Raw genomic sequence first — 27,872 nt, forward strand, 5'->3', positions numbered from 1 at the left:
CCATTGAACCCCAGTGGGGCTCAGGGATCTCCAAATGCCCTCAGCACTGAGATTTCCCAAATCATTCCTGCCCAGCCTCCTGTATCCTCTCTTGGCAGAGAATCTGGCACCCAGCTGGCATCCAGGACTGCCCCCCTTCCCCCATTCCCCCGAGTCCTCACCGCTGGTCCGAGGGTAAGCAGCAAGGGTCCCATCCTGCAGGCCAGCGAGCAGGTGGAAGGGGCTGTGTCGCAGGCAGAGCACAGGCTGCAGACCTGGGCTCCTGCAGCTCGCCAGGCACTGGGTGCCAGTGTCCACACTGCTGTAGAGGAGGATGCTGCGGGGAGAGGTTGGAGAAGCGGTCATGACACACGGAGCACTCCCACCCACTCACTGCCCCCATGCCCTCCTAGGGAGAGGGCCCCAGGGAGCTGATCCCTCTCAGCCACGCCTTTCAGCTGTGTGGCCAGGCCATAGCTCCACCATGCGGGAGCTCACTTTTCCATGGTTTTCTGGGATGGTACCCTCCCTGACACCTCTGTCACGAAAAGGACTCAGGGTGGCTCCAGAGCCAGCCATTCTGCCTGGGAGGAGCCAGGCAACTGCACTGCAGGCAGCTCCCGACACTTTGGCTCCCACACTGGGCAGCTCTGGGGCCCACCTTCCTGGAGACCAGGGGCAGAGAATGTTGGTGGGCAACAGGCAGATCCGGAAGCTACAGGGACAGCCCCCACCCACTACCCAGCCCTGCAGAGGTTGCTCTCACCCCTCCTTCCGGGCCCCTCACCTGCCATCCTGGAGCCCGAGGCAGATGGTTGGATGCACTGTGGCCGAGGGGTCAGCAGCTGTCGGGCTCTCGTCTCTGCTCTCCGCCTCCTCCTCCAGCTCCGGGATATACTCCATGCAGAGCACAGGGGCTGCCAGTGGGAAGGACTTGACGGTGCGGGGCGAGGGCCGGTTCAAGGAAAAGATTTCCACCTGGCCCCCTGCGCCTTCCTGTCCACCCCCGACCTGGGAGCAGAGACCCAGAGAGGCCGTCAGGTGGGAACCACAGGAGGGAGCAGAGGAGGACCTCAGCCCCTGCTTTCCCAAGGACCCCATCCCCTGAGAGAAGCATCCCTTCTCCTGCCCACACACATCCTGCCTTCACAAAGGTCATTTATCCCCAGCTGCCATGGCAACAAATAAGCTTCAGGGCCCACAGGAAATCAGGTAAGGAGCTAAGGTGGACTAAATACTCAGTCAGCTTTCTATTTCCTCCTCTGCAGGGTGCATTTCAACCAATATAAAGTAAACATCTACTCCATTCCTTTAAAATGCCCTTCTCTGTGTTGACCATTGTTTTACCTCTGTGTCTAGCATATGATAGATACATACTCAATATATTCTTGTTGGATGGATGGATAGATGGATGGATGGATGGAAGGATGGATGGATGGATGGATGGATGCATGGATGGATGGGTGGACAGATGATAGACAGATAGATGGAAGGATGTATCGGTGAATGAATGGATGGGTGGGTGGGTGGATGGATGGACAGATAAATAAATGGATGGATTAAATATATATTCTTGTTGGATGGATAAATGGATAGGTAGATGGGTGGGTGGATGGATAGATGGATAGGTGGGTGGATAGATGGATGGATGATGGATGAATGGATATACCATGTGCTAGATCATGGGAAATGATGAGGAACAAATCACTCTTAGAAGGGGAGCAGCAATGACAGGGCACAATTTGCAGCACAAGGAACATAGTGGAGGGTACCTCACTTGAATCAAGGGAGGCTTTGCCAGGAAGCCCAAGGATAGAAAGGTGGGCTGGAATGTCTGCATGAGTAGGGCACTAGCCAGCCCTGCCTCCTGACTCCAGGGGTGAAGATCCTGAGACCCAGGTCCTCTGCACAGCTCCCGCTTTCACTTCCTTCTCAGCCCTGTCACCATTTGCAAAAGGCACACTCTCTTATTAGCTCCCTGGTTTTCTGTTGCCCCAGATGAGGTTGCACCTCCCAACTCCAAATGCAGTGCCTGGCACCAGAGGTGCCCAGGAAGACCTTGCTGGATGAAGCTGCATGAGATGAGGCAGGCAGCTGCTGTCTCCAGCACCCCCTCCCAGGTGCCGCTCTCCCTACTCCTGTCCTGAGGCCAGAATGCCCAGCTGGGCAGGGGGGTGACTCACCCAGAGGTAGCCCTGTGGAAGGGAGGTGCTGACGGCTGAGAAACCCAGCAGGGGACAGTTGACAGGACTGTGGACCAGGGCCCCAAGCTGCAGAGACAGAGACGGTACATGTGAGGTTAATCATCAAGGTGCCCAGATGCCAATATTTGGCAGATTCCTGGGCCCCATCCAACTCTCCCTGGATTAGAATCCCTGTGGGTGGGGGCCAGGAAAGCAACATGCTTCACAAGTGCCTGCTTCTCCAGGCAGTTCCTACACGCTCACATTTGTTCTTCCTTTCCTAGAACCTTCCGGCTAGAAGAGGCCTGCAGGAGGCTCTGTATCAGCCCAGGGTCTCTGAAAGTGAGCAGCTTCCAGATAAGATTTCTTGAAAGCCACCCACCCCTCCTTATTTTACAAACAGGGAAATGAGGGTCACAGATGGCAGGTGACTGCCCTAGACCACAGAGGAGGTGAGTGGCAGGGCTGGGCAGCTTGTGAGGGCCACGCACAGAAACCAGGGCTCAGCCTGTCGCCGCTGTCACCAGTAACCACCTTCCGCCTGCTCCCCACTGAATCAGCTGCCGCAGACCCCATGTTGGGTGGCCTCTCTCTGAGGCCTGTCTCCTGAGCTAGACCTGGTCAGTCCCTCTCTCTGGCCAGGACGGCAATTCTAGGAAATGGCCTGGCCCACTCATGGGCCACACTGAAGGAGAAGACAGAGGAGAGACTGCTCTTGGCTGGAGGGAGGATGCAGCCGACCACTGGGCCCTTTTCCAGGCAGCTGCTGCCCTCTGCTGGTGCTGAAGGCCCCAGCCGTCCCTGGACCCATTGTTAGAATATTCTAACAAAATTTCTAATGGCCATGGGCGAGGGCCCTAAGAGGTCACCTCATCCAGCCTCCTCATTGCGCAGATGCCAACTTGAAGGTCAGAGGGAGGCGTGCCTGGCTCAATGTCACACAGCATGTTAGTGGCAGAGTGAGGGCTAGAATTCAAACCTTCAACATCTGGTTCAGGGCTCTTTCTATTCTGGTTGAATTTTACCCCAGAAGCCTGGCTGCACACCAGAGGCCTTGGCACTCTGGGGCCCCAGTTCTGCCTGCTGAAAAAGTGTGTCCTCACATTCAGAGCAGGGGGCTTCGCTAAGCCCGGCCTCTGGGCTCCCTGTCTTCTCTGCTTCCTGGTGGCAGCATCTAGTTGAGGGTGCATGCCCTTTCTGCTGGGCTGATGCCCTCTCTGCTCCCTTGGTGGACAGGAGGCCACGGCAGCCCCTGCTGAGGCATTTCCATGGCAACTCCAGTGGGCCCTGATGTCAGCTGAGTCAACAGAGCCGGGTCGAAGATGGTGGAAAATACTCAAATGGCTCCTCTCCTTCACAGGCAAGGCCCTAGCCCCTAAATGTCTTGCCTGTGCCAGGAAACTGGGAAGTCAAGGCACCCTATGCAGAAGAGAGGAGGCGAGCACGAAGCTGTGAAGGGAAGCAGCTTTCGGTACAGCCAACACGGCTCCAGCCCCAGCTCAGTGGTTACCATCTGGATGGTACTGAACAAATCAGGTCCTCACCTACAGAGCAGAGACCCTGAAATCTCTCAGGATGGCCGTGGGGACTGGAGAGGGAAAGTGTAAAGCACCCGGCCCAGGGCCAGGTACCAAGTACCCTGCAGCTGCTAAGGCTTACCAAGGGCCTCTCATGGGATATTCTAGCACTTCACACACCTTAGCTCATTTCATCATCAGAGCAAGGCTATGAGGGCGGAGCCATCACGGATGAGCAGGAGACAGCCAGAACGGCCAACAGCAGTTCTGGCTGAGGTCGGTGAAGGTCAAGACACAGCCCAATGAGCTGGTGAGCTTTGGCCTAAGCAAGCCTGGCCACAGACCCCCTGTGGGTCTGGGCTACACCCCTTAGGCTCCCAAGGTGCTCGAGTTTTAAAGCATCTCAGAGCAGGCAGCACCCCCAGCCCCATCCCCAAGGCCCTGTCCCCAGGTAGGCTCTGAGACTGACCATCAGGGAAATGGGTTTGTGCTGAACCCTCCCTGCCCTCCTGCCACCCCTCCAGAGACAGCATTCCCCCTTGGATGGAGCCAGGGGTCCAAGAAGAACCTTCGACACCGTAGTAGTCAGGCGTTCAGAAATGCCACAGAATAGACTCCGGTGTCCTCACCTTCCTGGGGACCAGGGTGTCCTCAGGTGTTTGCTTCCGTTTCTTGACCCCTGAGCGCACCCCATGCAACTGGCTAAGCACTTGACCCAAATCATATCCTTTAATCCTCAAGGTGACCCAGTCAGGAAGGTGCTGTGACCACCCTAGTTTAAGATACCATGAGCTGAGGCAGCATTCCTGATGTCACACTGTTGGGACTCAATCCAAGGCAGGTGGCCCCTGCTGATGCTCCTTCACACTCCCAGCTGATTCCCTTGAGTCAGAAGGCCTTGGTGTGGCCCAGCGTGGGCAGGGGCCACTGTCAGCACAGACAAGAGACCTACTCCTGCCTCCTGCCCCAACACCCCTGATCCCTTGAAGGAAAGAACCCAACACATCCTCATCCACTGGTACAGAGTGCCGACCCTGTCTACATTGTGGCCAGCAACTCCCTCTGCCCAGCCCAAGCCCTCCCTAGACAAATAGTCTGGGCCACTGCTTGCCATGAGGCCAGCCAGAGCTGGAGTCACCCCCTGCCCCAGGACCACCTGGAAACGTGGTGAGCTGGAAGGGGGCCTGGGCAGAGGTTCACACAGTCACATTTGCTTCTGCAGTAATTGGACAGGGCCTTGGTACTCCCAGGCCCTAATTCATCAGGCTGCCAGCACACAGCTGATGGGGCACATTTGTATGGACTGGTGGTGGGGTGGGGTAGGGTGTGGGCAGAGGGGGACAGCGATTTGAGGCCTAGCTAGTGCAGCCAGGCAGGCTCTGCTCTGGCTTCTGGGAGCTCCACAGGCCCCTTACCACAGAGAGTCACTCGCCTCCCTCCACTAGCCCTGGTGCTCCTAAGGAGACAGTGAGCCGGGGCCAGCGGACTGAGGATGCTTCTGGCCTACATATTCCTGGGCCCTGAGAGCTCGCACTGAGGAGGTTCGTGGGCCCTAGTTCCCCAGGTTCGAGGTGGCAGAGGCTCCCCACCTGGATGGGGGTTTCTTTTGAGGAGGCCTTGGAGGCAGTGGCCAGTCTGTGACTCCACCACTGGGGTCTGATCTGTCAGGGCTCAGCCTGCATCCTGTGCTCTCAAGAGACCCAAGGCCCTGGGGGAGACAGGAGAATCCAACGCCCACCATAAAGTCACCCAGGGCCAGTCTTCTGCAGGGATGCGCTAAGGCCAAGCTGGCCGCAGGCACAGTGGGCCCTGATACTCCCTACTCCATGGTCGCTGCCTCCAGCCCAAGGCCCCGGGGCCCGCAGGTAACCCCCCATCTGGCATACGCCATCTATCACCAGTTAAGCCTGTCCCACCCCAACACATCCCCAATGTGTCCACCTCCCTTGCCCACGGCCTCCACCAGGGCCAGGACTAGGGTGAAGACTGGGGCACCTAGCTTGGGTACAAAATTTAAAAGGGCACCAAAAACTCAGTCACAAAAATATATATATAGAGAGAGAGTAAGGCAACTTTAAAAAAATCAATATTAATGCAAAAAATCCACACAGAATAGTTATTTAAAAGTTTAAATACAGACAAAACTTCACCCTACACTTGCACGACCCTGGCTCACTTGCCTCACCCTAATCCTGGCCCTTTATGTATCAAGAGACAAAAAGAGCGGCCAAACCACAAGGAAAAATTTGCTGATTTGATTATATTTATGCACTGCTTTAAAATAGTATTTATCTTAATTATTGAGATTTTTGACATCGGCTGAAATTTTGTGCCTGAGGCAAAGGCGCCTTACTCCAGTCACAGCCCTGGCCTCCGTCCACATCAAGTCTTGCCACGTCTCAGCAGGACCCTGAGCTGAGCTCTGAGCTGCTCCCTCCAGGTCCATTCTTTTTTTTTTTTTTTTTTTTTTTTTTTTTTTTTTTTTTTGAGACAGGGTCTTACTCTGTCACCCAGGCTGGAATGCAGTGGCATGATTTCGGCTCACTGCAACCTCCGCCTCCCGGGTTCAAGTGTTTTTTCCACCTCAGCCTCTCCAGTAGCTAGGACTACAGGTGTGCACCATCAAGCTCAGCTAATTTTTGTATTTTTGGTAGAGACAGGGTTTCACCATGTTGGCCAGGCTGGTCTCGAACTCCTGACCTCAAGTGATCCACCTGCCTTGGCCTCCCAAAATGCTGGGATTACAGACGTGAGCCACCTCACCCAGCCGACATCCATTCCTTTTGTATTATTTACTTATTTATTTGAGACAGGGTCTCACTCTGTCCCCTAGGCTGGAGTGCAGTGGTACAATCACAGCTCACTGCAGCCTCAACCTCCTGGGCTCAAGCGATCCTCCCACCTCAGCCTCCCAAGTAGCTGGGACTATAGGCTCATGGCACACCTGGCTAATTTTTTTTTTTTTTTTTTGTAGAGATGGGGATCTTACTATGTTGCCCAGGCTGGTCTCGAACTCCTGGACTCAAGTGACCCTCCCACCTCAGCCTCCCAAAGTGCTAGGATTACAGGCATGAGCCACCACGCTCAGTCCCGGTATCCATTCTTATCTGCAATTCACTCTCACACACCAGCCAGAAGGATCCAAAAAATGCAAACTATATATCAAATCGTGCTAGTCCCTAGCTTGGGAAACATCTGTTTCCAAGGCTTTTCACTGCTCTGGGAACGAAATCCAAAGCTGACCCAGCCTGCAAGGCTGGCGTGGTCCAGCTCACCCACCAGCGGACCTCGGGGCCCGCCCTCTCTCCTCCTGCCTCGCCTGGCTTCCCCCACTGTTCCTGCTGCACCCTCTGTGTGGGTTTGTCTACTGGGAATATTGTTCCCATCCCTGGGCTGAATCCTTCTCGCCATTCAGTTCTCAGTTTAAATGCCACCTCCTCCAAGAGGCCATCTCTGAACCTCAACCCACCCACGTATCTATTGTGGCCCCGATGTCTTTATTACACACCTCACTCTTTTCTATTTCCTTTGGCTTGCTGGGGTTTTGCCTCTCTCTCTCCCTGCTAGGATTCAAAGCTACATAAGGGTTGGGACCTTCTATGTCTTAGTCACCACTGTATTCCCAGGGTCTAGCACACAACAGGAACTCAGAAAATTGCATGCAGAATGGACAAGTGAACAAATGAACTCATATCTCAAGGATTTGTTCTTTCAGCTGTTTAGATCCCCAGTCTACAGCCCAATCGGCGCATCTCTTGGGGCTCACCAATCTGGGCCTGGGTCCCCAACTGGTGCTCCTATCCCTGGAGCTGAGATGACCTCATCTCCCTGGGAAAGGGGAGGCAGTAATTGCTCCAGATGGAGGGCGAGCTAGGACAGGGTATAAGGGCAGGTAACCTGTGAAGGCTGAACATCCTCACGGTTAAGACCCTGGGTGTTATGATCAGGCAGGGCAAGGTTCAAATTCTTACTAGCTATGTCCTTTTTGGAAAATCATAGCACCTGTCTTAGCCTTAGTTTCCTTATCTGTGAATTGGATAGAGAAACATCTACTCGCAAGGTTCTTATAGATATTAAAATAAGAGAATAGCAGGAAAGAACCAGGGGGCACAGCAGGTGCTCAATACACGGGAGGCCTGATGGTGCTGGAGCATCCCATGATGAGGGCAATGCCTGCGCCAAAGCCGGCTCCCGCCTGGCGGACCACAAAGCACCCAACCCACAGTGGCTGGCACAGCCGCTTCGGCATGATCTGGAGCCATGCCATCAACAGATGAGATCATTGCTGTTTATTATCTCAAAATAATGGAATTTTCCATTCACTTGACCCACAGTGGTCGTTCGCCTCCATTTTTGTGGTGGGAAAGCTGATTCCCGAAGCAACAAAAAGGCTTGACCAAATCTGTCAGTAAGAATTTAGAAGCCACAGCTGGAACCTGAGCCTTCCCTGCTGTGGGCGCTCCCTGGAAACTCTGGTTCTCCCAGGCGAGGGGGAGCCGCAGCCACCTTCGAGGTCGGCTCAGCAAGATCCGCTCCACTCACCTGCAGGCTGAGTGCCCGGGAGGAGAAGGCAGGGATGCAGCAGGCCAGGATCGGGCACCAGAACGGGGCTTTGCTCTTCTTGTCCTCATCCGGGCATAGCCAGCCTGGCTGGTTCTCCTCCCCTACAGCAAGAGGAAGGAGGTGGGTAGAGCTGGTCAGAGTCCAAGGACCAACCGGGCCATGAGGAGCCCTCCAAGCCCCAGGGAGCCACTGCAGGCCCCAGAAGCCTGGCCCCATCCAGTCACTCCCCACCCTACTCCTGCCGGACTGAGATGAAATCCAGCCTCAGGAGTGATGCCGTGGCCAGGGTCTCAGGCAGGGAGTTGAAAAACAAGGTCCCAGCTTGACCACCCTACTGCTGAACAACCCTGTGCCAGTCACCCCAACTCTCTGAGCCTCAATTTCTTTGCCTAGAAAATAGGAATGCTAGAAATGCCTTCATCCTGTGGTTGTTGTGAGGACCAAATGAAATAATAGACGTAAAAGGGTTTTTTAAAAATGTTAAGATGCTGAACAGAGTCCAGACCCCTGTTGCCTTGAATTTCTGTTGCAGAGTAGGAGACAGACCATGAACGATCAGAGGACAGGAGGTCGCCATTGCGGCACTCACACTTGACCATGGTGGTGATGGAAATGCAGAAGAATCACACTCCTGCTTCCTTCAAGACAACCCTGAAATTAGGAAGCCGCCTGCCTCCAGTTCACCCACCCTAGCTGGGCCTCAAAGCTCCCAGGGACCCGTTACAAGTACAGATGCCTAACCCGACCCCAGACCCAGGACTCACCACAGGAGGTCACCATGCTAAAGAGCATCTGCTAAACCTCGTTCTCTGTGGAGGCTCCTTTACATGGCTCGGGGCTCTGCTCACATGTCCCCTCCTCTGAGAAGTCCTCCCTGACCACCCTGACTACAGTGGCCCCTTCTCTCAGGAATCACTCTAAAGACCCTGTCTTACTTTCCTCGCAGCCTTCATAATGATATAAAATCATCCGTGGTCCATTTCCATAAGTCTCTAATATCAAAGCTGTAGTCAGTGGGGGTCTGCACTGTCTCATTCACCACTGTCCCCTGACACCAGCACACTGCAAGGCACATAGCGAGTGCTCGGAAAACATGGCTGGAAAGAATGAATAAAAGGAAGGAGGGAGGAATAAACCACCGTCTGTCCTGAAGAATTCTCCCTGCGGAGGATCCCTTCCTTCTTTACACTCCCTATGAGGACTCCCTTCCAGCAAGCCCACAGCAGGGATAAGCGTGATGAAGACACCACCTACTATGCACCCATACATCAGGCACCACACTGAGCGCCACCGTCTATGCCCTGGCTTAGTCTTCACAATCGCTGAGCACAGCCAGAATCATTATTTTCACTCCACAGAGGATGACACTGGCACTCAGGGATTTAGTAACGTGGCCAGGCCACAGCCATGGCTAGGGGGCAGCACCTAGATTCAGGCCTAGATCTGACACCCAAGACTGAATTCTCTGGACTAAACCAGGCAGCCTTCAGCAACCGCACCCGCTGATGCTCCGTCGCAGAGGCCTGTGGGCACGGTGATGCTAGATTAGCTCTGTCGCAGGCAGCCGGAGCCTGCCCCTCCCCTAGGAGGGGCCAGGTCAGCCGGAGAGTTCCCGCCAGCCACACTGGGGCCCCCCGACACTACAGTCATCTTTGCTCGGCAGCCAGGCCCATCCTGCTAAAACTTACATCTGGCCTCGCCGTTCCCCTGCTTGGAAACATCAGTGGAGTCCCAGTCCGCCCAGAATAGGATCCAAACTCTCCTGGAAGAGCTGCGAAGGTCCCTTCCCTCCCCAGCCTCCTCCCTCGGCCACCAGCTCCACCGTGCTGGACTGTGCTCAGCAACCTCGCTGGGACGGGCCCGGAGGTTCCCGCTGTCCGGAACGCTGCCCCTCACCTTCCCAGGGCTGGCTCCTCTCCTTCTCAGAGAGGCCTGCACCGCCCATGTCTCCATGCCCTGGCCTCTACCACCTGTCGTCTCAGCCCATTGGAGGGTATCACACCTCTCACAGCTACTCCCTGCTCCTCCACCAGTGTGGCTCTTCTTCCTTTGTTGTGTGCACATGTGCACGTGTGCACGCGTGCGTGTGTGTGCACATGGAGGTAGGCGCTCCCCCACCATGCCAGTGTTCTATGAAGGCCGAAACCTCCCACCCTATTTCCTTCTACACCTCACCCAACCCACCCACGCAGGGCTGGACCCACCACAGACCATCACTACATTTAGGGACATGAACAAAAAGTCTCTTTTCTCAGAGCCTCATTTTCCAGGTTTGTCAGATGTACCCACGACATGAACGTTAATCTGACTCGCTTTCATCAAAGAGATCCTGCCGGGTCAGAGAGAAGGGCTGGACATGAGTGAGGAAGGACCACCCTGAGAGCAGCCCTCATGCCGTCACTGCCCGAGAGAGGTGGCACCTGAATGCTGGCACAGCAAGAGGAGCTGGAATGAGGTGGCAGGTGAGGATGCTATTTGAGAAGTGAAAGACATTCCCAAATGTCAGGCTTGATGATGTGAAGGCGCCAGCACCCGGCGGGCTCACACCCTCCGGCCTGAGTCACTGAGCGGTGAACTCATTCCCGAAATGGGCCCAGAGGCATCCTCCATGTCTGGTCCTCTACCCTGCTGGGCCCTGGAAACAGAGTCATGTAAGACCTGATCCCTGCCACCAGGGAGGAAAGGCCTACATGAGAGACCCTCAGGGAAAGGGCACGACCACACAGGGCACGCACGTTGCCATAACAGACACCTCTACGTGCCCCGCACCTCACAGTTGCCACACTGCCTCACTGCATCCTCACAGCCATCACGGGAGATACGTCCTTCCATCCGCACTCCACGCTGGCCAGCAGAGGAAAGGGGAAGGCAGGGGAAGATCCAGATGCCAAGGAACTAACCCACGGGGGCGCCTTGCACGGTGCCTGCGACGCACCTTGTCCCGGGGCAGCACGGCTCTCCTAGCCTCTGCTAGTGTGCCAGGGCTCGCCATGCTGCCTCTTGGACAAGCCCCTGGGCAGCAAATAAAGATAGGCCAGATTTGAGAGCTTGTCCCTGCTCTCAAGGAACTTACAGTCAAGCAGACCCTCACCTCTACCAGCCAAGAGCTCTGGTCTGGACCCCCAATTCCTCACCCCACAACCTGCAGGAGCTGGGTGAGCGAGCGTCTCCCCGCCCTAGCCCCCGTCACCAGGGCGCCCAGAGCTCAGCTCCTCTCTTTCCTCCCCGAACACCCACAGCCCATCAAGTCCTGGCAATTTATTCATACGTATTTTTTTAAATGATCTGACCTTCTCCTTCCAGATGGTGCCTTCCCTGCCTGCGACTGGGGACGTTACAAGAAAATGGAGTCGTTGCTCCCCATCTGCCACTGCCATTGTTCCCGTCACAAAACCAGAGTGGCGGAGACCAAATTAGAAGGCTGCTGTCGCTGAAAATTGAAAGCCCGCTTGGGATAAGTGACATTAAGAACTGGCACTGACTGCAGAACCGCGATTTCCAGTTGACGCTAAGTGGGGGCTTATTTAGCACCCGGCTCTGTTTGCCAACACCCCCTGGGCATGAGAGCTCCCCATGGGACACAGGGAGCAGCTCCAGGGTTGCAGATCCCCCGCCACCCTCAGAACAATCCCCTCTGATCTGCTAGAAGGGCCCGGGCAGATCCCACCTCAGTCTCCAACTCACTATGTGACACGGAGCCAAGTACTTACCCTCTCTGAGCCTGTGGCCTCATCTAGAAAATGGGGGAAGGAACGCCAACCATCTGGAGGTGTGAGCACTGGAAATCATATATATCACGACCAGCAGACACCAGGCACTCCGGAAATAGCAGCCATGGTGGTCACTGTCCTCGCTGCTCATGGTCTGACTGTCGCTATTACTGAGGGCAGCTGAGCCCACCGCGGGCCCAGCCCTGCTTCTCCAGCCCGACCTGCCTCCCAGACTCCTATTGGGCTCAGTCCCAGTATCGTGCCTTTACTGCTCTTCCCGAACTTCCCAAACTTAAAGCCACCTTCAAGATACCGCTCACACCTCCCCAGCACCATGGAGATGCTGCTGGCCACAGCCACAGATGTCAGGCTGGGCTGGACCTCAGCAGGCATCTTATCCAACCACCTGTCCCCTACAGAGAGGGCCACTGGTGTCCAGGGAGGCCAAGCAAGTAGCCACAGTCTCCCAGCTGGGGTAAAACCAGGGTCGGACTCCAAGGCCACGCCCTCGGCCCTACTCCTGGAGAGGAGACCCATCCCTTCCAGCTGCAGGGTGTGGGCAGATCCCAGCACCAGCTTGTGGGACAGCAGTGAGTGTTCAAGGACATGATGAGGTCTAGAACACACTTCACACTCTGCCAGGGCTGTGCTCAGGACCCAACAGCTGGAGTCATCCCGGAAGGAATACTGGCGTCAGTGTGACGACTATGGGCCGGAAAACTAAACCAAATGAGAGGCAGCAAGGGAGGGCCCAGCCCTGCGCTCAGGCTCACTGCCTCGGGCCACCTGGTTATGTCCCTGAGAGTTTGGCATTAGCCATGGCCTGCCAGGCCCATGTCCCCTTGAGAGGTGAGAATGAGAAGGGCCATGGGTGGGAGGAGCTCCAAGGGCCCGGGGAGGGTAAGAGGCAGCAATGCAGCTTTGTGAGCAGAGCAGGTGGTGGCGGGGGAGGGTACAGGAGGGAAATGAGGGAGCCCCCTACCTCACCTCTTCCTTCTCTGGGACCTTCCATCTGCAGCCCTGTTCTGGAGCTTTTACCAACAAGAGCCTAACCGGTAGAAAGAGGTAGGAAGATACCCTGGCCCTGTACTAAATCGCGTGTGACCTCAGAAAGGCCATTCCCCATCTGAAATGCAGACACTCCTTGACCTAGGAGCCCCTCTCACAGCTCCTATGTGCCAAGGGCTGGCTGTCTAGGCGTCTTCCATGCACCATCTCCCCACATTTTCACGAGAGCCCTGTGCAGGGGGCACTGGCATTTTCCCCGTTTTCTGGTGGAAAATCCAAGGCATCTCAGAGTTAGTTTGCTGGGATCACAGAGCTGGTCAGTGGCAGAGCTGGGAACGGAACCCACATGGTCTGACTCCATTTCCCATGGTGCTGAGGACCACCCCTTACTGCCTCTCAAACCTTCCTGTGTGCCAAAGAATGCAACAGGGCCCTTGGAGATCTAGTCCAACTCACAAATAGGAAAACTGGGTCTCAGGATGGAGTCTGCCTTTCCCAGGACCACAAGGCATGGTGGTGGCCATGCTGGGGTTTGAACGGGGTCCCCAGATTCCCCAGGGCTCCCTGCCCCTCCAAGGGGCAGAGCTGATCCCCTCTCCCAGATCGCAGGCTCCCCCACCACATCCCTCTCCTTTCTCAATCTTCAGATTATGATCCTGACACACTGTAGTCAGGGAGGGAGGAAGATATAGAAAATAAAATAAAGGAATAACAGCCTTTGTGAATAAATGTTTTTAACATATTCTATTTCTAACAGGCTCATATTATCGTCCCCTCCCAAACCAGCCACTGCAGATAAAAAAAAAAATACTGGCAAAATAAAAGAAACAAATTATTCAAGCCCCAGGGGAACCCAGGCATTCAAATAAGATTTCAAATGACTCTTCTTCCATTAAAACTTCTGCTGCAGTGAAGCTGTGTGGAGATAAGGCAGCCCAGCATCTTCACAGGCTGCCAAGAGCTGGGGCTGCCTGAATCGCCATCTCCCATCCCTCCAGCACCAAGCCCCATGCAGCAAAGCACATGCGGTTCAAACAGGACATTCATCTGCCTTTAAAGCAGGTGTAACATGGGGCTCGGGCACTTCTCAGGATGGAAGTGATGCATGGGGTGGGGAGGGGAGTGCATGGCCCAAGGGGCAGGGAAGCCACATTAGCCTCTCTGAGGGCCAGGATTCCCAAAGTCTTCTGCCAGGGACAGGACAGCTTCTGCTTAAAACACTTTCTGCACCCTCCAAAGGCCTTCTGGTCACCCAGAAACATCCAGCTGAGGTCAGAGCAATATCAGCACTGGATCCAAGAAGGGATGGGCTGAGTAGAAGCCTCTGGTCCAGGTTCCTCCACAGGCAACCCCTCCCCATTCCTGCCCCCACCTCCACACCTGCCCCTCCCATGCCCTCTCCCCACAGCAGCCAGAATGACCCACTTAAATGAAAATCAGATCGGGACATTATCCAGCTCTCAATGCTATAATGCACAGCTTCCCATCATGCCCAGAACAAATCCCATACGGCTCTCCCCGGCTTCCCAGAAAACCTGTCCGCAACACACCCACCTACCTCCCTCCCCTTCATCTGCCAGTGCTGGCCACTCTGGGCTTCCTTCTGTCCCTACCTCAGGGCCTTTGCACTTGCTGTCCCCATACCTGGATCACTCTGACCAGATCTTTGTGCAGCTTCTGAGGTCCCCGCCTCAGGGGTCCCCCAGAAGGCAGCCCCAGCCCAGCTCTATGCCCTGCACAGCATAACACCTGCTTGCAGATTTGCTCCCCATTTAATGTCCACCTGCCTGCCCTTCATAAATCTAAGTTCCTTGAGAGCAGAGATCTCTCTGTTTTTGTCATTATTCTTCCCCCGTGCCCAAAACTATGTAGAGTCTCAACAGTTTTTTCAATTAATGAAAACCAGTGACATAGGTCCTAACTTCTTTTTTTTTTTTCTTTTTTTTCTTTTTTTTTTTTTTTTTTTTTGAGACGGAGTCTCACTCTATCACTCAGGCTGGAGTACAGTGGCACGATCTTGGCTCACTGCAACGTCCACCTCCTAGGTTCAAGTGATTCTCCTGCCTCAACCTCTCGAGTAGCTGGGACTACAGACGTGCGCCACCATCCCTGGCTAATTTTTTTGTATTTTTAGTAGAGATGGGGTTTCACCATGTTGGCCAGGATGGTCTCGAACTCCTGACCTCAGGTGATCTGCCCGCCTCGGCCTCCCAAAGTGCTAGGATTACAGGCGCGAGCCACCGCGCCCAGCCAAAGGTCCTGACTTCTTTCCAGAAATGTTTTTTTGTTTGTTTTGTTTTGTTTTGTTTTAGAGATGGAGTCTGGCTCTGTTGCCCAGGCTGGAGTGCAGTGGCATGATCTTGGCTCGCCGCAAACTCGAACTCCCGGATTCAAGCAATTCTCCTGCTTTGGCCTCCCGAGTAGCTGGGACTACAGGCGTGTGCCAGGCTAATTTTTTGTATTTTTAGTAGAAACAGGGTTTCACCATGTTAGCCAGGATGGTCTCGATCTCCTGACCTTGTGATCCACCCGCCTCAGCCTCCCAAAGTGCTGGGATTACAGGCGTGAGCCACTGCGCCCGGCCTTCCATAAATGTGTTAAAACCTATTGAAAATGTAAGCTTCTCTATAGAAAGATCATACCAGAAACAAAAATAAAAAAACGTTCCTGCTATTGGCTGGCATCGGCAAATGGGAACTGTAGTACATCATAGGGAATAATAGCTCTGTCTGGAGGGGACATAAGCCTCTCACCAACTCAAAAAATGGACAAGTAAAGTAATTATAACTTAATGAATGCAGTCTGCAGACAGACTCTTGCCAAGCCAAGGAAGCAGAATGGGTGGGGATTGAGACTGGGCTTTGGAGTCAGGCCACCCAAGGTCTGCAGCCCAGATCTGCCCCTTCCTTCTGTGTGACCTCAGGCAAGTCCCCGCACATCTCTGGGCCTCAGAATCCTCAATGGAAAAAGAGATTCTCAACAGACCTAACTCTTAAGGCTACTGTGAATGTGAAATGAAAAAGATGCACAAAAAATACTCAGAAAAGTGCATGTAAATATCCATTTATGTATCTGTATTCATACCATGGGGTGCACAGGAAGAAAAACATAGTAACAAGGTCTTTGGTCTTTGAGAATCAGTATAGTCCAACCTGCATCATTTTTCTGGGTAACAGCTTTATTGAGATATAATCCAGTTACCATAAAACGCATCCTTTTAAAGTGCACACGCCACTGATTTTTGGTGTAGTCACAGAGTTGAGCAATCACCACCATCTAATTTTAGAACATTTTCATCACCTCCACCAAAAAACCCTTAGCAGTCATTCTCCATTACCCTCTCCTCTCAGGTCCCTGGCAACCACTAATTTACTTTCTGTCAAGTTCCATCAATTCCTGGATGGGGAAGCTGAGGCTCAGAGAGGGGAAGTGACTTGTCCAGGGTCACAAAGCAGAGCCTCCGGCTCTGGCCCCAGCTGTTTCTCCACCGCACCACCTCCCTCCCACTCAGAAGCCTCCCTGCCCCCCGCTGACCCTGAACACCCATCCTGTACCCTCACTCACCCCAAACCTCCCCGTTCCACACCCCTGCCCCCTGAGGCACTCTCCCTGGGGCTATACTCACGGAGTCCGATTTTGGCCAAATGTAACCTGTTGACCCAGGAAATCTTGCTCAGGGGGTTGGGGGTGATGAAAACCACCATGAAGCTGATGGGGCGGCCGGACCTGTGGTGAGAAGGGTTAGAGTGGATGTGTGAGTACCCACACAAGGGCCAGGCTCCCCCAGCTGTCACGTAGTACTTCCTCCAACCCACGCGCCCTGGAGATCAAGGAGGTCTGGTCAGAGCATCCCCAAAACGTGGCCAAAGAGGTCAGTGGCTTGGCAAAGCCTCGGTCCCCTGGGGGAGGAATCCCTCCGCCCACAATGGCCCCTAGAGGGAGGTACCTGGCCAGGGTGGCTGAGCCACGCTCCCCAGCCTGGCTCCAGGAGCCTCTGGCTTTGTGCCCGGCAGAGGCTCTGCAGGCTGTGACTCCACCTGGTCAGCGGTCAGCTGTCCACAGGTCTTAGACACCTTACATGTCTGACCACGTGCCTCTAGAGGGAGGAATGGGTCTCACTTGGGTCTGTTCCCAGCACCTGGCATGGGGCAGTTGCTCAGTAAATGTTTGCTGAGTGGACACAGGAATGAATGAAGAAATGAATGAATCAGGTTAAGCACCAGCTTGGGGCAACCAGAGGTTGCTGTTGTCACCACGCTGTCCTCTCACCTCAGAGCAGTGGGGGCCTTCCCAGCCCTTTGGGAGGTGGGCAGGGCAGTGTCACAAGCCTCTAGGGTGCACGTGGAGAATGAGAGGCAGAGAGAAGGGAGATGGAGGAAGGGAGACGGACAGGCCACTCAACAGGGAGGCGGCAGATTCAAAGCTGCTGACTCCTACACATGGTCCCCTGGGGGACTGAGCCCATGGTCCTACCTCAAATGATAGTGCTCCAACCTTCTCTTCCTTGCAGCCACTGTGCTTGTGACACTCTATCCCCACCTTCACCCCACCCTGGAGGCCAAAACCTGGGCATTGAGCCCCCTCATTGCACTGGCCTGGGCTTCAGAGTCAGACCTCATCAGGACCCAGCTCTGTCTCTCACGATGTGGCCTTCAGCCTCTCCTGAAACTCTCTGAGCCTCACCTTCCTCATCTGTAAAACGGAAATAAAAAGACCCAACTTACAAAGCCTCAGGAGGACCAGAAAGATCCCGTTCCCTGTCTCTGCCGGGCTGAGCAGCTATGTCTGTCATCAGTTCCACAAACCTCAGTTGGGGTCTACTGTGCACAGCTCCTGTGATGGGCATTCTGGGGCTAAGGTGGTGCTGGGGGGAGGCTGGGTCCAGAGAGAGGAAACCCAGGGCCTGGCCTGGGAGCCTAGATAGGCTGAAGTGACTGAAAAGGACACAGCGCAAATGGAACTGACCAATGGCAGAGTGTCTGAGTATCCTAACAGTGGGCCAGGCTTATCCAGGACATGACCAGGGTGTTCATTCATTCATTCATTCCACAGTCTTTTCATGAGCACCTACTACGTGCCAGGTGCTATCCCAGACATGGCCCACGATGCCTACATATCCACTCCCACCACGGCATCTCGACAAATAAGAGGGCTCCAGGTACCCTCTCCGGATCCCCTGCTCCACTGGAAGCCCAGCAGAGGCAGCAGCCCTCCCTCCAAGACCCCCTCCTCTCACTTGTCAGGTTTCCCAGGAAGCAGGAGCCTGAGACGGCACTTGTTGGCCGAGTGGATCTCTTCCTCCTTCACCCGCATCAGCCTCTGCAGGGCCAGGCACCAGTCTTGAGCCACAGTCATGTTCAGGTTCTAGGGTTCAGGAGGCCAATGAGGTCACCACACAGCACACTGGCTCCCCAAAAGCCACACCAGATCCTATAGGAATCACAGCACCCCAGAGGAAGAGAAACTGAAGAAGTCCTGGAGCCTCACTGAGGCTGCACATTTAGCCCCACGCAGGAGGCCAACTCGCCATGCCCCAGGCTTCCCAGCCCTGGGCTCAGATCCCACCTGGAGCCCTCCTCTGAGAGGGACATGCCGTCGCAGCCAGCTTCCCCTCCACACTGGGTAGAGGCCCAGGAGGGGCCACATAACGGAATGGCCACTGTGCAGAGAACAAACAAAGGCCCCACAGCCGGGCTCCACTCAACCCAAACCAGAGGATGCGCCCGAACCAGCGGCCGCAAAAGAGACTTCCAGGCAGGGACATGGAGCTTCAGCAGCGACAGTTGCCAACGGGAGCTCAGAAGCTAGGAGCACATCGGGGACGTGGGCCAGGAGAGGAGCCCCTCCCTACTCAGCTTTCTGAATCCAGGCACTGCCCACACTGGGGAGCTCAGGCCAAAAAGGTCAGGCCAGGCCACGTACCTGGTAGGTGCCGTGCAGTGTGCTGATGAGAAGCGTGATCTGCTCCACCACGGCCAGGTCCTTCTGCAGGTCCTGCAGCTCCTGGAAGAGGCGTGGGGGGCCGAGGTACACCTTATCTGGGCAGAGAAGAGACCAACTCAGGCACAGGTGAAGGCGCTAACAAGAAGCCAAGCATCTGCTCACAACAAAAAAGATCCAGAGGCCGGGCACGGTGGCTCACGCCTGTAATCCCAGCACTTTGGGAGGCCGAGGCAGGCAGATCACGAGGTCAGGAGATCGAGACCATCCTAGCTAATACGGTGAAACCCCGTCTGTACTAAAAAATACAAAGAAAAAAATTAGCCGGGCATGGTGGCAGGCACCTGTAGTACCAGCTACTCAGGAGGCTGAGGCAGGAGAATAACGTGAACCTGGGAGGTGGAGCTTGCAGTGAGCCAAGATCACGCCACTGCACTCCAGCCTGGGTGACAGAGCAAGACTCCAGCCCAAAAAAAACAGAAAGAGTTCCAGAAAGTAACATCCAGTTCCTACCCTGACCAGAGTGCCCAGACTAGCTGGGAAGCCAGATCCTTTCAAGAGTAAAATCTAACACCTGAGATCCAGGCCACAGTCAGTCTGTACAAAGGGCTGTATGAGACCACAAGACCAAGAGCAAGCTGTGCCTGGGAGAGAGGAGGGGCCTGCATGGGGCTGGAAGTGTGGTGGGCACTGCCAGGAGAGAAAGACAAGAGCGTGTGCAAAGGCACTGTGGCTTGAGGCAGCCCATGAACAGCAAGTTGTTCAAAGACATCCTGAGGACCTGTCATGTGCCAGGTTCCATGCTAGAGACTGGAGACAGCAGTACACAAGACAGACAGGGTCCTCATTCTTCCGGAGCTTATGACCTTGGCAGGACAAGTGGCGGAGGAAGCAGTCAGTTAACGATGGTGAGTGTTAGGAGGTCGTGGGGAGAACGATATCAGTGTGGTGGGACAGTGATGAGGTGAGGGGGCCCAGATCACCAGTGATGATACAGATGGAGTAAGGGTGAGATGGGGGTAGGGGGTGGCAGGTAGAGATAGAGCAGGAGGGTCCAGGAGGACCAGATGGGGAAGGCCTTGAACGCTAGGCCCCTGGGCTAGGAATTTGGACTGTATTCTCTAGGCCGAGGTTTTGCACACTGAGGTCTTATGAAGCCCCAGGGGAGTGGAGGGGAGGCCTTATTTGGGGTTTTCATTTAGATAATTATCTGAAAAACAAGTGCGTATCCTGAGTCACCTGTGTGGAATGAGTTTAAAGCCACACTCTGCTGCCTGGTATCAAGGCTTCCATGGACTATGGCACCTGAATGGTCACCTGGTAACAAGCAAAGAGCATGGGAAGCTTGGGATGTGGACAATGCGCTCACATCAGAGGGGCTCTGCAGTGACCCAAACTGGGGAGCTCATGGGAAACGCAGATCCCCACAGGGCACCCTGTGGCACAGGCACGAAAGCACAGAGGAACCTGCTCTACCAGGGCCTGCGCCACATCCACACTGTGAGCAAATTGGTTTCAGCAAAACAACATCATCCATCACGTTACATTAATGCTGTTAATTTGAATGTTATGGTTTTGTAGCTCTATTTTTATTCAATTTGTGATTTGGTTTTGGTTTTATGGTTCTTCAAGGGCTATAAGCAGAAGGAGTTGATTACAGGGAGTTTTGCGTTTGTATATATTTGAATAACAATATAATGAAGGGTTCCACAAGAACTTCTTTCCCCTTTCGAAGGGGTCTGGCAGTACGTGACTCTGGTTTGAGGAATGCGGCCACAGACACATCATTGTCACCGAAGGAGGGATCCCCTAAGCGTTCCTGGTGTGCATGAAGGATGCTAGACCGCATGACCAGCAGAAAGGAACGCTGTGCCCCAAGCAGCGGGGAGGGAGTGCAGTTGAGCCAGGGCAGAAGGTGCCTCCGAGGAAGGCACGTGGGGCAGAGGACTCTTCCTACCCAGCAGAGCTGAGGAAAGAGACAGCATCTGGAAGTGGGCACAGCTGTCCCGGACCAGCACCCAGACGGCAAGAGTAGGTGGTGCAATCACTCCCTCAGAATTTCCAGAATTGTGGGTGGCCCATGAGGCAGCCTCCTGGGTCAGACAGCAGACAGAGGGGGAAGTGAAACCCCAGTGCCTTTCTCACCCACAGAAGATGCCTCGGGCACCAGGGTTCCTTTCTGCTGCAATTTAGCATCCTGCATGCATTCAAGGAACACTTATTAATGCCCACCGTACCCTAGGCTCCTGGACAGGGCTGCAGCCAGGCTGAGAGGAGAGACATCAACCGATCAATCACCCATAAAGGGGAAAATGTACCAGAGGTCTCGAGAGCACAGGAGGGGTGACCTGGCCCAGCATGAGGGCATAAGAAAAGGCTTCTCTGAGGAAGTGCCATTTGAGCCAAGAGCAGATGAGACAAAAACAGGATGGCAGAAGAGTACTTGGCAAAAGGCACAGGCTGGAGAGGGTGTGGTGGGAGGGAGCGTGGCCCATCCAGGAGCCCAGAGGGGCTGGCATGGCTGCAGCAGAGAGAAGGGGCAGAGGGAGGTGAGTGAGGCAGGTGGGACACCCTCAGGACCGGCAATGGGAAGCCACTGGGGCGGGATGACGTGCACTGATCTGACCTGCATTTGGAAGAATCAGCCCTGGGGATGGGCAGAGGATGGACAGGGAGGGGGCCCAGGTAGGAGGAGGGAGGAAGAGCAGCCAGGTAGCTGGCACAGCAGGACAGAGTGTGTGGCAGCCAATGTGAAGGTGGAGCAAAGTGTGTGGATTGGGAGATGCACCTGCGCACACCCAGGTGAGGCCATGGCTCTGCATTTTGGTCCAGGGTGGGGCTGCAAAACCAGCAAGAGCTTCCTAGCCAAGCCACCCATCAGCCTATGTAGGGGTCCCCAAGACAGGGCCAAGCCTGGGTAGGAGCAGCCCAGGCTGTGGCTGGTGAGGGCGAGGGTGACGAACGCAGGGCACAGAGAGGGGGTACTCACTCTGAGCCTGCCCTGAGGCGGAGGCCTTCTTGGCGCCTGAGTGCTGGATGAGCACATTGTCCTTGTCATAGGTGCCACCGTCCTGGCCCACCTCCACCACCTGCACCTGGGGCAGCGCCGTGTTCCACTTCACCACGTACTTGGGCCCCAGGGGCACCAGGCTGCTGATCTCCAGCTGGCCCCTGTTGGAACAGAGAGGATAAGGCCCTGGAGAGGCCGCAGCCACCCTGCCCCAGGGCTGGCCCAGGGCATTGCTCCTCCACACCAGCTCAGCCAGGCTTCACGCAGCCCCAGCGCAAGACCTCACACCAAAACCAAGCCAGGCAGAGCAGGGAGCCCTCGCCAGGGTAGAAGCACCAGGCGCCCAGGCCCCAGCCCCATATCCAGAATCACATGGCACCAGAGCCCCAGAGCCCCAGAGCCCTGGAGCCCCCTGAACCACGTACCTGTGGTTGGCAGGCCTGGGAAAAAAGACAAGAAGGAAAGGGAGGTTGTTATTACAATGGAGTGGCTAATCTGGGGGCTGTGACCCCGCTGGGGGCCAGCCATGGGGCTGGGCATCGGGAATAGAAGGAGAGACAGCCTCCTGCGGGGAGTGAGGGCATCAGAGGCCAGGTGTGGACAGGAGCGGGCCTTCCTTCATCTCTGGGTCTCACAACAGCCCCGCTAGGAAGCTTAGATGATCCCAGACAAGGACACTGATCCTCAGTCAAGTGAAGTGACTCAGCCCAAATCACCCAAACTGATTCCCCAAAACCGGGCCACTAGCACCCCACTTTGCACTTTGCGCTAGAGCAACATGAAGGCAGAGAGGGTATTCATCACACCGCCGGCACCACACGGTGCCCAGGATATAAACGGGACTGAAGAATTACCCTCTTTGATTGAGTGAGTGAGTAAATGAACGAATGGGTCAGCCATAAGCCCTGCCCAGACCCATGTGTGACAGAGGCTTCCTTGCCTGAGTCCCCAACCAGGCCCTGAGCTCCCGGAGGCAGGGGCAGGATCTCATTCTAGGGGTGAACTGGCACAGAGCCAGGTCTCGGTCTACATTCAACGGATTCATAGACGGGCGGACAAATGGGTGGATGGTGAATGAGTGCACAGGTCCTGAAACAGCGCTGCTTGTCCCCTTCCAGGACTCGTGATCGGTAACCATGGAAAATCCCCAAACCTACTCTGTGGCCAAACCCAGGAAGGCCCAAGCTGACTCGGTACAGAGCCTAGAACTGATTCGGCTGGGAGGCGGGAGAGCTATGCTGGCATTCACATTCCACTGAGGTGCTTGTTTCCCTCCTGGATTTCGGTGATTGTAGCCATACTATTGCTTCTGTGATGCTTTTTAAAGTTGTGTCAAGGCGGGGCACGGTGGCTTATGCCTGTAATCCCAGCATTTTGGGAGGCCGAGGTGGGCCGATCACCTGAGGTCAGGAGTTTGAGACCAGCCTGGCCAACATGGTGAAACCCCTCTCTAATAAAAATACAATAAAAAAAAAAAAATTAGCTAGGTGTGGTGGCACATGCCTATAATCCCAGCTACTCGGGAGGCTGAGGCAGAAGAATCACTTAAACCCAGGAGGCAGAGGTTGCAGTGAAACGAGATCGTGCCATTGCACTCCAGCCTGGGAGACAGAGCAAGATTCCATCTCAAAAAATAATAAAATAAAATAAAGTCTTGTCAAATATTGAGAGCAGAGGTTCTCCTAAGAGCCTGGCTAGAAAAACCACAGCTGAAGTTCTCAGGGAGCATTTGATACAGGGTCCCCTGCAGGACCAAGCAGGGGATGCGAGCGGGTGAGCCGGGCAAGGCAGAAAGGCTGGAGAATGGCAGGGCCCAAGCCCCAGTGCCAGGCCCACGTGGCCTCAGGCAGCCAGGCCCCAGAATGTCAGATCTCTCCTATGTCTCACCCGCGGTGTGGGCTCCCTGTGTTAGTAAAACATAAGATACCCAGGAGCCTAAAGCAACTGATGGGCCACATCTTCAGGCTCTGGCCTAAAGCCTCACCCTCACCCCACACCAGGGCTCCGGCTCCCAGGCACAGCCCAGCAGCCGGGCTCTGGGCATTTCCACAATCCCCGGCCCAGAACCAGCAAACCAGGCTCCTCTGGGCCGATGATGATGCTCCGGTCTGTGGGGGAAAGGCAAAGGCTCACATTGAGAAATTCTGCGATCTGGCCAGAGCAAAACAGATTTGAGTTAAAGCCGCAGGGATCTGGGGTAGACACAAGGAAGAATCTCTTGAATTTCAATGTGGACAAAACCACTGTTTAGTCACCAACTGCAGAGTTCCAAAACAAACAACTCTGTACCATGGACAGCTGTGTGCCCGAGGCTGAGGGCCACCCCCGATGACTGCTCCAGGTACTTCCCAGCGTTGGGGACCAGTGGCAGAGCAGGGCAAGAGGGATGGGAGAGGAATATTGGAAGCCTAAACCAAGCTCACATGGGGTCCCTCTGTAGAGCGGCCGGCCAAGAGACTGGAGTAGGGCGGGATGGGGTCTCCAGGGAGGGGTGATTGCCCCCTCCAACCCAGGCCCACTTACTTGAAGTTGATGTTGGCGCAGACAAGCATGTCGTTAAGCAGGAAGACCCGACGCTCCTTGGACTTAATTAGCTGCCCGCGGTCACCGTACACGGTCTCCGTCAACGTCTCACACAGGAGCAGCTGCCGCTGGCCTGAGGTCAACAGCTGGAGGAGGGGCAGGGAAGGTCAGCATCAGCATCGCGGCCTGGCGGCTTTACCGCGCCAGAGACCCAGAATCCTCCCATGGTGCAGAAAGGGAGACTGAGGCTGGGAGAGGTGGAGGAGATGAAGCCACTCCCTCCATCCCTGGGTGACAAGATGCACTGGGGAGGAAGACCGGAGGACCACACATCGGGGCCTCCTCTCGGAGGCCATGGGGAGACTGAGCATTCACCAGCACCCGTGTGGGCCCAGCAGCCAGTGCCCCCTTCTCAGGTGAGCCAGCCATTGCCAGCCCCTCTCTGTAGGGATTCTGCCTGATTGCCACTGCCAAGGACACAGCTCTGGAGTTACAGAGGTGGCTCTGCCCTCATCCCCACTCCTGCTGTAAAGCCCTCAGGCAGGTCACTTCGCATGTCCAAGCCTTAGTTTACTCAGCTACGAAGTGGGGGCAGATACCTCTACTGCTCAGATCACACAAGGTAATGAACATGTGACCGGGTCTGGCTACATGACTCTTGGGGTCCAGTGCAAAATGAAAACACAGGCTCTTGTTCAAAGTGACTATGAATTTCAAGATGGTCATGGCAGAATATGAAAGCAAGCATGGGGCCCTTCTGGGCACCAGCCATGTATGATGGCACAGGTCATGCGTGATGGCACAGGTCACGTGTGATGACACGGGTCACGTGTGATGACACAGGTCATGGCCTGAGAGGCCGGCCCTGTATGTGTGCTCCATAGACAGCTACTGTCTGTGATGGTCTTCACAGTGGAGCAGGCGTGGCCTTGTGCAGGGGACCCCATCCTGCACCCCACCCTGTTGAAAGCCTTGGCCTGTCTCGCCTCTTAGGTGGCCTCATGACAGAGTTGGAACAGACCTGCCAGTCAATAACACCACCCTCTGAGGACAAAGACTGTCACACCCCAGGCATCCAAGCAGGCATTTGCCAACCTCAGGCTGGATGTCAAGAGCCCCCCCTGCTAGTGTCAGGGCCACCAACCCATCCAGGGACACCCTGGGAAAACGTCTTTTTTCTAAAGGGGATTTTTTTCTGGGAGGGAGGGAGGATATTCAGCAAAATTCATTCCCAAAACCCGTGACTCTGACGGCAACCATTACTCTCCCCTTCCTTCCCCATCCTGTCTGGGAAAAGGACAGATCACCCCGAGCCTCCCCGGGACATAAAAGGACAGATCACCCTGAGCCTCCCCAAAGAGAAAAAGACAGATCACCCCCAGGCAACCCCAGGACAGAAAAGGACAGATCACTCTGAGCCTCCCCAGAGAGAAAAAGATAGATCACCCCCGGGCATCCCCAGGACAGAAAAGGACAGATCACCCGAGCATCCCCAGGAGAGAAAAGGACAGATCACCCTGAGCCTCCCCAGAGAGAAAAACACAGATCACCCCCGGGCATCCCCAGGAGAGAAAAGGACAGATCACCCCGAGCTTCCTCGGGAGAGAATGCTGTTGTTCTCCAAAGCATCATCTCTCTCAAGTCGGCACACAACCAAAAGTCCCAGTGGGACCAAATGCCCAGGGTGTGCCAGGCACTGAGGATGGCGCTTAATATTCCACATCTCATTGAATCAGCTCAGCGGTCCTTGAGGCCATCCCCATTGCCCAGGTGAGGAAACTGAGATTCCAGGGGTAAAGTGACTTGCTGAGACCCACCCACTGTTGATTGACAGCATAGGACAGAGCCAGGCCACGTTCACCATTCCCTGCATTGAGCAGCTAGTGCACAGTGTGACAGGAGCCAGGGGAGGCCCCACCGCTCCTAACATGCAGGAGGACTTGGGGTCCCCCACAGCTGCTAAGGCCGGGCTCCGCCTCACTATTTCCACAAGGAAACCAAACGCCAACTCAAGAGACCACTACTCGGACCTTGAAGACAGCAGGGCCCCCCGCCCCAAGGGCTGCCAAATGTGCCATGACCCAAAACTTGGAAGAGGAAAGTCCCGTGGGCTCTGGCAGTCAGCGCTGCCCCCTTGGCAGATGAAAACCAACAAAAAGAAAAAGAAAACCAGGATATTGCACAAACGGCCCTCTGGAGGCTCCTGCCTAGGCTATTTTGAAACAGCTGGCATGGTTCCGTTTCGGGTTACACCCAGTTTCGTTTCTGCTTCTCCCTGGGTGATGGTGATAGGGACATCACTGAACAGGTCACAGAACTGGCCAGGACTGTCCAGGGAGGGCCCTGGAGGGGGAAGCCCAGGGTGCGGCCTCCACCACACTCTTCCTAACATCTCACATGGTCCAACCTACCCTCACCCGGCAAATGGAGACATGGAAGCTTAGAGCCTCTAGTCCTTTGCCCAGCATCAAAGAGGTCTCCCTTACCTCCAGCCAGGGCTCACCTCACAGAGCAGGAGAGGGCAGAATGGCTGTTCCCAACCACTACAGAATTTATTTCCTCCTCCCAAGAGGCCTCTCCCCACTGTGGCTGCACAGGTGTATGAGGCAAAGCAAGAGAAAGCCTCTTGGTCACCGAAGAGGGAGCCGAAGGTGGGGAGAGGAGAAGATTCCTGAGCGCAAAGGCCAGCACGGGTGGTCATGGCGGGGCTGAAGGCTTTTTCTCCCGAGACATTCCAAACACGAGGCTTGTGTGGGGGATGGCTGAGTTAGTCCTGCCTGGAACCAGGGGGTGGAGAGTGACCCTGCCCCTCATGCCCAACCTGAGCCACGTGGATGGGGACATCCCCAGGAGAGGGCGCTGTCCCCTGCCCATCTCATCTTCCCCAGCCCAATCCTCCTGGAGCAGGTAAAATAAACTCAGATGCCTTAGGGGCTTGCAGGTAACATCAGTGGGAAAGGTGGGTAGGAACCAAGGGGAAGTGGGCAGCTGCTACTCGGGGGCTGGTGCCACGTGGGAAGATGGGTCGGTGAGCCAGCTCTTCCTACCCTCCCAGGAGACCCACAAGTCTGAATTTTATAGGATCTCTCTCAATTTTTAAATGTTGGCAACTACTGCCATGTTCTTAAAAATACTGTGTGGGCCGGGCACCGTGGCTCATGCCTGTGATCCCAACACCTTGGGAGGCTGAGGCAGGAGGATCACTTGATCCCAGGAGTTTGAGACCAGCCTGGGCATCATAGTCAGACCCCATCTCTACAAAAAAAAAAAAAAATTAATTAGCTGGGTGTGGTAGCTCGTGCTTGTAGTCCCAGCTACTCAAGAGGCTGAGGCAGGAGGCTCACTTGAGCCCAGGAGCTCAAGGCTGCAGTGAGCCGTTATTGTACCACTGTACTCCAGCCTGGGCAACAGCATGAGGCCCTGTCTCAAAATAAAATTA

General features: G+C 55.1%; 1 protein-coding gene across 10 annotated transcripts in view; it reads right to left on the reverse strand.

Moving 5' to 3' along the window:
• Positions 1–27,872, reverse strand: part of ARHGEF10L (Rho guanine nucleotide exchange factor 10 like) — a 158,208-nt gene that overhangs the window by 40,800 nt on the left and 89,536 nt on the right. For all 10 annotated transcript variants that reach the window (XR_008620853.2, XM_055097507.2, XM_034956671.3 and 7 more), the window contains 9 exons: positions 24,434–24,579; positions 21,890–22,071; positions 18,883–18,998; positions 18,197–18,324; positions 16,586–16,686; positions 8,222–8,343; positions 2,163–2,249; positions 767–990; positions 162–316 (listed from right to left, as the gene is read on the reverse strand). Coding sequence is in view for 9 of the 10 variants with exons in the window: in XM_055097507.2 (XP_054953482.1) it covers positions 162–316; positions 767–990; positions 2,163–2,249; positions 8,222–8,343; positions 16,586–16,686; positions 18,197–18,324; positions 18,883–18,998; positions 21,890–22,071; positions 24,434–24,579 (1,261 nt within the window). In the remaining variant the exon portion in view is untranslated. The remainder of the gene's footprint in view (positions 1–161; positions 317–766; positions 991–2,162; positions 2,250–8,221; positions 8,344–16,585; positions 16,687–18,196; positions 18,325–18,882; positions 18,999–21,889; positions 22,072–24,433; positions 24,580–27,872) is intronic.

The sequence above is a fragment of the Pan paniscus genome, chromosome 1, assembly GCF_029289425.2.
Source record: "Pan paniscus chromosome 1, NHGRI_mPanPan1-v2.0_pri, whole genome shotgun sequence".
In the NCBI taxonomy this organism is placed as follows: Eukaryota; Metazoa; Chordata; class Mammalia; order Primates; family Hominidae; genus Pan; species Pan paniscus.